General features: G+C 61.0%; 2 protein-coding genes across 2 annotated transcripts; one reads left to right on the top strand and one right to left on the bottom strand.

Moving 5' to 3' along the window:
- Nucleotides 1–487: 487 nt before the first annotated feature.
- GLA (galactosidase alpha) lies at nucleotides 488–5,133 on the top strand. Its single transcript, XM_084293915.1, has 7 exons — nucleotides 488–671; nucleotides 1,110–1,284; nucleotides 1,386–1,563; nucleotides 2,767–2,858; nucleotides 3,451–3,612; nucleotides 3,884–4,081; nucleotides 4,182–5,133. The coding sequence occupies exons 1-7, from the start codon at nucleotides 511–513 to the stop codon at nucleotides 4,443–4,445; spliced, it is 1,230 nt and encodes a 409-aa protein (XP_084150041.1). The 5' UTR covers nucleotides 488–510; the 3' UTR covers nucleotides 4,446–5,133.
- Nucleotides 5,134–6,091: 958 nt separating this feature from the next.
- RPL36A (ribosomal protein L36a) lies at nucleotides 6,092–8,591 on the bottom strand. The gene is made up of 5 exons (XM_084294030.1): nucleotides 8,551–8,591; nucleotides 8,201–8,306; nucleotides 7,997–8,064; nucleotides 6,316–6,438; nucleotides 6,092–6,156 (listed from the first exon to the last, which is right to left on the bottom strand). The coding sequence occupies exons 1-5, from the start codon at nucleotides 8,551–8,553 to the stop codon at nucleotides 6,136–6,138; spliced, it is 321 nt and encodes a 106-aa protein (XP_084150156.1). The 5' UTR covers nucleotides 8,554–8,591; the 3' UTR covers nucleotides 6,092–6,135.
- Nucleotides 8,592–9,282: the final 691 nt, after the last annotated feature.

Consider the following 9,282-nt stretch of genomic DNA (forward strand, 5'->3'; position numbering starts at 1 on the left):
ACCACACCTGCGGGGCATGGTCGAGGCACTGGGACTGGAGCAGGGTGGTTGTGTGGGGCACAGCGGGATGTGGCCAAGCTCCGTCAGTGGGGACAGGACAAGGGGCGGTGGGCACAGAATGGATTCCAGGAAGCTCCACAGCAAACGGGACAGAAACGGGACCGTGAGGGCGCTGGGACTGCTGCGCGGGGAGGCTGTGGGGGCGCCTCTGGAGGTGTTAAAATATGGATGGCTGCGGGACATGGTGGTGCCTGGGGGTCCCTCTAAACCCTGGGGGCCCTGAATTTGTGTGATTGTGTGACTCTGTGACTGTTTTTACAACAAGGCGAGGACCCGAGCGCTCAGCTCGCCTCAGGCCCCGCGCCTGGCACTGCCCGGCCCCGCCATGGCCGCGAGGCCCCACACGGGGCAGCGGCGCCCCCTGGCGGGAGGGGAGGGGGGGGGGTCAGGAAGCGCCGGCCTTCGTCCCACGTGACCCCCCCTCGCGTCACGTGACCGCGCGGCTCCATCATGGCGGCGGCCGTGCCGGGGCTGCTCCGGGCCCTGCTGCTGGCGGCGGCGGCGGCGGCGCTGGACAACGGCGTGGCCAGGACGCCGCCCATGGGCTGGCTGCACTGGGAGCGCTTCCTCTGCGCCACCGACTGCAGCGCGCAGCCCCGCCGCTGCGTCAGGTACGGACACGGGGGGTGGGGGGGTGGGGAGCGGGGGTGACGGGGTCCCGGTACCGGGGGTGCCCGGGGTGCTGGGGTCCCGGGGTCCCGAGGGTGCTGGGGTCCCAGGGTCCTGGTCCCGGGGGTCCTGGTGTGACGGTATGCCGGTGTCCTGGGGGTCCCGGGGGTGCCCGGTGTCCCAGGGTCCCGGTCTCGGGGGTCCCGGGGTCCCAGAGGTGCCCGGGGTGCTGGTGTCCCAGGGTCCCAGTACCGGGGGTCCTGGTGTGACGGTGTCCCGGGGGTGCCCGGGGTCCCGGGGGTCCTGGGGTGCCAGAGGTACCCGGTGTCCTGGTCCCGGGGTGCCCAGTGTCCCGGTGTCTTAGTCCCGGGGGTGCCCGGTGTCCCGGGGGTGCTGTCCCGGTGTCCCGGTCCCAAGCCCCGCCGTGCTCCTGCCCGCAGCGAGCAGCTGTTCACCGAGATGGCCGACGTGATGGCCGCGGAGGGCTGGCGGGATGCGGGCTACCAGTACCTGTGCATCGACGACTGCTGGGCGGCCCCCATGCGGGACGAGCGCGGCGGGCTGCGGGCAGACCCCCGCCGCTTCCCCGGGGGCATCCAGCGGCTGGCGGACTACGTGAGTGAGCGCCGGGAGCGCGGCGGGACCGGGAGACCGGGGGGGAAGCGGCCTCGGGGCCGGCACCCCAAGCCCTGGCCTCTGTCTGCTCCCGAGCCCAGGTGCACGCGCAGGGGCTGAAGCTGGGGATCTACAGCGACGTCGGGAACCAGACGTGCGCCGGCTTCCCTGGCAGCTACGGGCACTACGAGCTGGACGCCCAGACCTTCGCCTCGTGGGGCGTGGACCTGCTCAAGTTCGACGGCTGCAACTCCGGCTCGCTGGAGCTGCTGGCAGAAGGTGGGTGCATGGTCAAGGTGCTCGGCGGCGGTCCCGAGCCTCTGGGGATGTGCTTTTCTCCCCGAGCTCGCTCGTTTGAGGGATTTGCTTACAGAAGCAGGTAGGAGGCTGTGTGCCCAAGCTCAAGGTTGCTCTCTCCGAGGCCGCGAGTTTTGCTGGCCCAAGTGGTTTTTGGCTGCTCAGCCTCCCCCCTCCTGGAGCTTCGCTCGCAGGCAGGGCTTGAGGCAGCAGCTGCCTCACACCAGGGGCTGCGTGCTCCGGGGGCTCTGTGCAGAGTGCTGCATCAGCTCTTAGCACCACAGAGGCTTTGCCCTTCTGCAGTGCCTTCACTGGAGAGCTCGAAACACTTCACACACTTAGCCCTTAGTCCCTCGGCGAGGCCGTGCCGTAATGGATCAGCTGCACGCCAGAACAGCTTGCGTCAGCTGCAGAAAGGCAGTTATCAGGGCTTTTAACAGCAAAAATTGAAGAGAGTTCTGGCGTGAAAAACCTCCTGGGGCTCGGAAGATGGTTTTCTGTTCACGGGGCTCTCCCTGCTGGCACAGTCAGCACCACAGCGTTGGCAGCAGGAGCCCTATGGTCCTGGCTGGGTCTGGCAGCGGGAACCTGCCCGAGTGACAATCCCATCACAGCTGGTCGGGCGTACGCTGGCTGCTGGGGCCAGGAGCTCAGCTCAGCACCGCAGGCAGCAGCTAGGCTGGAAGCTGCTGTTGGATGCTGTGTGTAACCCAGGTGCGATCCTGAAGCGGTTCCAGGAGAGAGAGCGGGCTCTTCATCCCCTCGCTGCTGATTAAAAGGGATATAACAGGGCCGTCTGGGGACAAGGACAGGACAAAACTGGTGGCTTTGCATTCCTGCCCAGCCCATATGGCACAAGTCCTTCCTAAGGACATTTTCCTGCAACATTAACCACTGCAGCTGTGCCCAGCAGCTTGATAGATACCAACGTGTATTTCCCAGGAAAAAAACACCACACAGCAAAACTACAGCTTCTCCCCGGGGCTCTATCCCAAAACCAGGAGACCAAGTGATCAGTCTCAGAGCAGCAAGGCACTGAAGCTCGCCTTTCCCTGCGAGGCAGGAGGCTGGCTGCCTCCTTCAGCCTTGATTTTGCAAGAGTTGAACTGAAACCCGAACCTGTGACACTGGCTCAGTTCTCCGTGACCCAGGGGATTGTGTAACCTGTCCGCTCTCTTCCCTCAGGTTACAGGAGGATGTCTCTGGCCCTGAACAAGACTGGCAGACCCATCGTGTACTCCTGCGAATGGCCCTTCTACCTGAGGCCCATGCAGCAGGTGAGGAGCGTGTCTCAGGGCTGGCATCGCGCGGTGGGAGGAACAGGAAAGTGCTACGAGTGCAGAGCAGCCTCCCAGGGAGCTTGCTGCTCTCTGCTCTGACAGGGAGCAGGACTGCGAGGTGGAGGAAAAACACTGGGTTTTTCCCAGAGGTGCACCTGAGGCGAGTCACTGCTCTGCTGAGAATTCAGCAGGATCCTGAATAGGGCAGCCTATTTCATAGGAATCCTCCGTGGTGGTTATGAACATGTTTTTGCCAGCCAGGGTCTGTGGCTGATGCTTTGCTCTCCACCCACAGCTGGCTCCCCCGCGCTGCCAGGACAGGATGTGGCCATCGCTCCCACAGAGATAAACGCGTTAGTCACCACAGGGTGTAAACCCGAGACACTGCAGTAATTAGTAGGATGTCACACCTTAGTCCCACTGCTCCCATCCCACCTTTGGTGAAGTCTGAGGGGATTTTCTGACAGAGCTCGGTGGTTCTGCCACCAAAAATATTTAGTTCTGCCCCAAAATAGTGCTGATGCTTTGTGTACGTTCCTGACCTTGCGCAGACAAGCTCTCTGGCTAATGACGCTCGTTGTTTTGGCAGCCCAATTACACGGAGATCAAACAGTACTGCAACCACTGGAGGAACTTCTTTGATGTCTACGACTCGTGGAACAGCATCAAGAGCATCTTGGAGTGGACAGCACTTCACCAGGACAGCATTGTGAAGATAGCTGGGCCGGGGGGCTGGAACGACCCTGACATGGCAAGTAGGGCAGCACCAGCAGAAACTCCTTTCCTCGGCTGTAGGCAGAGGGAAGGATTTGAGGGAGAAATACCGGGGTAAAAGGCTCTGAGGGGGCCCTGGGATCGAGCACCCGATGAGAGAATTGCCACCCAACGGGCTGGTCTGGCTCCTGGCCTATCTAACCGCTCCCACCCTCAGCATCCTGTCATTTACGGGTGCTCAGCGTGGCGGCCCAGTTTCTCCCGGGCAGGCAGCATCACCGGGCACCTTTTTGAATTTCCCGTCTCAGCTGGTGATCGGGAACTTCGGGCTGAGCTGGGACCAGGCGGTGACGCAGATGGCGATGTGGGCCATCATGGCTGCTCCCCTCTTCATGTCCAACGACCTGCGGCGCATCAGCCCCGAGGCCAAGTGGCTGCTGCAGAACAAAGAGGTGATCGCCATCAACCAGGATCCGCTGGGCAAGCAGGGATATCGCATCACCAAGGTACGGCCGAGCTGTTTTGGGTGCACGGGCTGCTGGCCTCCTCTGAGAGCAGCCCAGCCTCCCCTAACACACGCCTCGGGGTTTGTTCCCTCCTCGGCAGGACAAAAACTTCGAGCTCTGGGAGCGGCCGCTGTCAGGCGGCGCCTACGCGGTGGCGGTGCTGTACCAGCAGGAGATCGGGGGGCCGCAGAACTTCTCCTTCCCCCTCGCCTTCCTGGGCAACGGGCTGGCCTGCAACCCCGCCTGCTCCGTGCGGCAGCTGCTGCCCAGCAGCAGGGACTGGGGCGTGCACAGCTGGGTGTCCTCGCTCAGCGTGGAGGTGAACCCCACGGGCACCGTGCTGCTCAGGGTGGGCGCGCTGTAGGAGGAGGCACGCAGACACAACAAACAGCCTCCGAGCGGGGTGCCTCAGTTCTGTCCTCATTCTCCACTCAACTGCTTCTCCGAGGGTTGCTCCTCTCCTATTTATTTACCCTTTCCATGGTATCTGGGGGATACAGGGGCCCCAGCTGCTGGCACCCCCTGCCCAAAGACACTAAGGGCTGATGCGGTGTCCTGCGGCTCTCCAGGCTCAGCGGGGAAATGCAGCCCAGCTGCCCTGCTGCTGCTTTGCGAGCTGGGCTCTACAGGGACACTCAGCCCAAAAAAAAAACACCAAAAACACAGAAAAGCTACCAAAGAAAGCCCACCCCCTCCTCAGAGCGTGGTTATCACTGAACTCAGGGACTGGCCTGGCTCGCTGCAGTTGTTGCTGTCTGCTCTCAGCGTTGAGGGCTGCTCCTTACCCCAGGAGCCCCCTACCTGTGGCTGGCGCTTCCCTCTAGACAGCAGCTCCCCTCCCCGCTCCTCACAGGGCCCCTGGGGGCTCCTTCCCAACAGCACTGCCCTTCTTTTGCTGCTGGCAGCAGTCTTTAGGCTAAAGTTACGCAGGTTCTTATGCAACTACTGTGTATGCGTGCTCTCTCTGCCTGCCACACGATGCAGATGCCTTGATTTGTTCTGGTTGTGATTACAAACTCTAATTAAAGTGCTCCCTAATAAGGGTGAAGGTTTTTCATAGTTCTCCTGTGAGTGGGTTGCTGCCAGAGTGCAGGACAGCCTGTCCTAAAGCACACCACACTCTGCCGCTCAGCAGTCACCCCTCGCTTGATGCTGACGTGCTGTGCTCGGGATTTTTCTTGTAAGGAAAATAACTCAGCGAGACGGGAGGCAGGCAGCTGAAGCCTGCTGTGCCAGCACAACACCCAGCTGGGGGAGCCAACGTGCATGGATCAGCCATCGCTCTGCACGGCCACGAAGCTCGCAGCCTCCACAGGCAGCTCGGAGCTGAGCTGCGGTGAGTAACCGCTGCCTGGCGGTGCAGAGGATGCTTCCTCAAACACAGCCCCTGGTGCTAGCCGCTGGCTGCAGCACAGCCCAGCTGCTTGTGAGAAGCGTGAGGGCTGCTCAGGGGAGCTCAAGTTACCCCAGTTCTTCCTGGGTCAAAAAAATCCCAACATCACTGCTGCAAGGAATCTCGCCTGCCTCCCCTCCAGGTCAAGCACTTAAAAAAAGCCTATTGGGGAGCTACACAACTGCAACAGGCACTTTAAAGCCTTTTCCCAAATACTGCTTCACCTACCAACAATTCAGGCTCACCGCAGAGGCTTAAAGTACTCCTAAAACACAACTGCTGTGATGGAGGCACGAACTATTTACAGGAGACAAGCTGCAAGTTTAGAAGCAGCCCTGCTGAAGGCAGCGTTCTGCCAGAGGTCCTCGTGTCAGCCCGAGGAGCACCCCCAGAGATGTTGCTGGTGCACCAATCTGCAGAGCCTTGGGCTCAGCCATGCTTTATGTACCTCTTGGAACACCCTGAGGAGGTGCCAGCCATGGGCAAGGTTTCTTCAAAACCCTTCCTAAACCATCAAATCCAACTGCTCAGCTTTGTTCGGAACGCCTTCCAGCTGGGTTAAGGTACTCGCAAGTCCCTCCCCACCAAAAGCAGGAGACAGACAGACAAACAACAGATCTCTTCCAATTCCTTTAATACAGTCCAAGCTGGGGGATGGGGCTTAGAACTGGATCACCTGGCCCTGCAAAAAGGAAGAGACAGCGAGTTTACTCCACTGCATCTCACCCTCCCCCAGCTCTGACAGTGCTCTCCCACAGCCCGTCCTCACCCTCCGCCGTACCAGCCGTTGGGGGCACCCCAACATTCGGGGTACCCCAACATTCGGGGTACCCCAACGTACCTTTCTCTTCTTGTCTCCTCCCAGCTCAAAGTGCTTGCACCTCTTAATCGCCAGCATCCGCTTGGACCTGCAGTTGGGCTCCACGCACTCCAGCCTCAGCACGATTTTCTTCGTGGTCTTGGCCTGGGAGGAGCAGAGCAGCGGGTATGGGTGAGAAGTGCCCAGAAGCAGGTGACAGCCACTCCTGGGGCAGCCCGTTACCTGCACTGCTTTAGATTCACCAGCTGATTCCTCAAATATAAAGAGGAAACCAGCAACGCAGCTGGGCCGCCTCTGTTAAACACAGCGAGGTACCTTAGAACACCAGTAAGAGAACTTAGTGATCCGTGCCTTCACCTGCTGTGGTGTTTTGTGTTTAGAAAGCACCGAGGAGCAGCCCCTTGTTCAGGGCGCAGGATGACAGCCCCAGCAGCATTCAGGGAGCTTGGCAGAGCGCCCACCAGAAGAAACACCCGAAAGCTGGCAAACCTTCCCCTGCAGGAGCAGTGATGTGACGTGCTGAACGCAGACCTGCAGCTACTGACAAGAGAGCTGCTGCTCGGAAGGCTGCGGAGGGAAGAACCCAAAGCTGTGAGGCCGCTGGAGCAGCGGGACAGAGCCGCAGCCTAGTGACAAACCCCAGCTGCTCACCCCCACAGCGCTGGCTGGAGGGAAACAAACGGGGACGGCAGCGTGCAGAGGGGTGCCAAGCTGGGAGCAGTGCTGCTGCTTCGGGTACCCTGCTTGCAGGAGCATCTCCTGCCAACTCTCCCAGCTTAAAAAAAACACCACCCTTTTTTCTTCCTTCCTGGAAGCCTCCAGCAGAACACCAGGGCTTCCCAGCAGCTCGCCAAGTGGCTCTGTAAGCACAGCTACACAGTTTGCACAAGAACTTCTATAAATCTGTCAGGTTTTGCTTCCCTGCTGTAAATTTCAAGGTTTTTGTCCCCCATCTCCTAGCAGAAGGGGCACGCAGAGGGGAAACACGCAGGAGGTCTACACTTCCAGGTACCCCGCAACCTGCAGAGGGAGGATGGCAGCAGCACATCGCTCTAATGCACTGCTAACAGAACGCACCACGCTTTCCACTGCTGCTTTGAGACTCTCAGGAGAACAGCAGCTGTGATTTGCTGGCTCAGTGATACCAATTTCTTTGGAGAGCAGCCTGCAAGGAAAGCATTCTGCGTTCTGCAGTACCCCCAGGAGCTGGGAACTCTTCACCCCATTGTACCCTTGCCAGTGAAGGCAGCCTGGCTGTGCAGAGCCTCACAGGCCTGGAAAACAAGTTCCAAAGACAAACTACCAACGCTTCGAGAACATCTGGAAAGCTAACAGCAGGCTTTCTTTCCCTTTATCGTATCCTTTAGCAAGGGGGAAAACACTCCTTTCATTAAAAGCACCACCCCCATTAAGGCCGTGTTGTCCTCAAGCAGCAGGATCTCTGCAGCAGCTGCTCCACAAACACAGGCTGCATCACTCCAGCATGATCAAGGAACATCTCAATGAGACAGAGCAGCTGGGGCAAACAGCAGACAGGGGTGGGAACTGTGTTCTTACACTCCCTAGACACCACTACGAGTGCAGAGCTGCTGTAGCACTGCTCGAGCACACACCCAGCCCGCGGCCGAGGAGGCAGATGTGTCCTGCTTCAGCAGGGCGTGAGGGCTGTGAAGATGTCACGGCTCAGAGAAGCCGCACTGACCTTCTTGCGGAAGATGGGCTTCGTCTGGCCGCCATAGCCGCTCTGCTTCCTATCGTAGCGCCTCTTGCCTACAGGGGGAAACGAGCACATTGAGGCAACAGCCAAACACACGCACCCCAGCCACGCGAACGCACCAGCTGCCAACCTCAGCCCCCAGCCGCCCAGCAGCAGCCCCGCTCCCACCCCAGCCGCCCCTGGGCTCACCCTGGGCGTACAGCGAGTCCTTGCCCTTCTTGTACTGCGTGACCTTGTGCGGCTGGTGCTTGCCGCACTTCTTGCAGTAGGTCCGGCGGGTCTTGGGCACGTTCACCTGCGGCAGCGGGGAGAGGCCCGGCGGTCAGCACGGCCTGGCCTGGCCTGGCCTGGCCTCCCCCCCCCACAAACCCCATCCCCATCCCGCCGGGACAGGCCCCGCGCCCGCCGCCTCCCCCCGCCGCCGCTTCCCCGAGCGGCCCCCAGCACGGGCAGGGCCCCCCGCGGCCGCTCCGAGGCGCGGCGGGGGCGGATGGCGGCGGATGGAGCCGGGCCCCCCGCCCCCGGCCTCCCGCACCCACCATCTTGGCGGCGGCACCCGAGGAGAAGGAGCGAGCCGGAAGCGGAAGGAGATGGGAGAGGGGGGGGAACCATAGAGAGGAGGGGAGCGGGGAGAGAGCGCCCCCTGCTGGAGGGAGGGGGCGGGGGCGGGGGGATATGGGGACATGGGGGCAAAGGGATATGGGGTGCAGGGACATGGGGACATGGGGACATGGGGACATGGTGTGCAGCGATATGGGGACATGAGGACATAGGGACATGGGGTACAGGGATCTGGGGATATAGGGCCATAGGGACATGGGGTACAGGGACATGGGGGCATAAGGACATGGGGTGCAGGGATATGGAGATATGGGGACATGGGTTACAGGGACATGGGGACATAGGGACATTGGGTGCAGGGATATGGGGACTTAGGGCCATGGGGACATTGGGTACAGGGACATGGGGACATAGGGTCATGGGGTGTAGGGATATGGGGACATAGGGCCATGGCATGCAAGGATATGGGGACATAGGACCATAGGGACATGGGGTTCAGGGACATAGGGCCATGGGGTGTGGGGATATGGGGCAAGAGGACATGGGGACATGGGGTGCAGGGTGCATGGGGACATGGGTGGCCAGGGACATGGGGTGCAGGGACAAGGTGGGCAGGAGGAGGCCCCCGCCTGCTGTTCGTGCATGTCACCCCTCTGCCCACCCCAAATCCCAGCCCCACACCCCAGCCCCATGCCACCACCCTCAGCCCC

This window comes from Netta rufina, assembly GCF_964035555.1.
Source record: "Netta rufina genome assembly, chromosome: 12".
Taxonomy (NCBI): domain Eukaryota; kingdom Metazoa; phylum Chordata; class Aves; order Anseriformes; family Anatidae; genus Netta; species Netta rufina.

Coding starts and splice junctions, on each gene's coding strand:
- GLA (XM_084293915.1), top strand. CDS start 511: ATGGCGGCGGCCGTGCCGGGGCTGCTCCGGGCCCTGCTGCTGGCGGCG. Junction 1,564..2,766: donor GCTGGAGCTGCTGGCAGAAG/GTGGGTGCATGG, acceptor CTCTTCCCTCAG/GTTACAGGAGGATGTCTCTG. Junction 4,082..4,181: donor AGGGATATCGCATCACCAAG/GTACGGCCGAGC, acceptor CCTCCTCGGCAG/GACAAAAACTTCGAGCTCTG.
- RPL36A (XM_084294030.1), bottom strand. Junction 8,065..8,200: donor GGACTCGCTGTACGCCCAGG/GTGAGCCCAGGG, acceptor TTCCCCCTGTAG/GCAAGAGGCGCTACGATAGG. Junction 6,157..6,315: donor GAGGAGACAAGAAGAGAAAG/GTACGTTGGGGT, acceptor TCCTTTTTGCAG/GGCCAGGTGATCCAGTTCTA.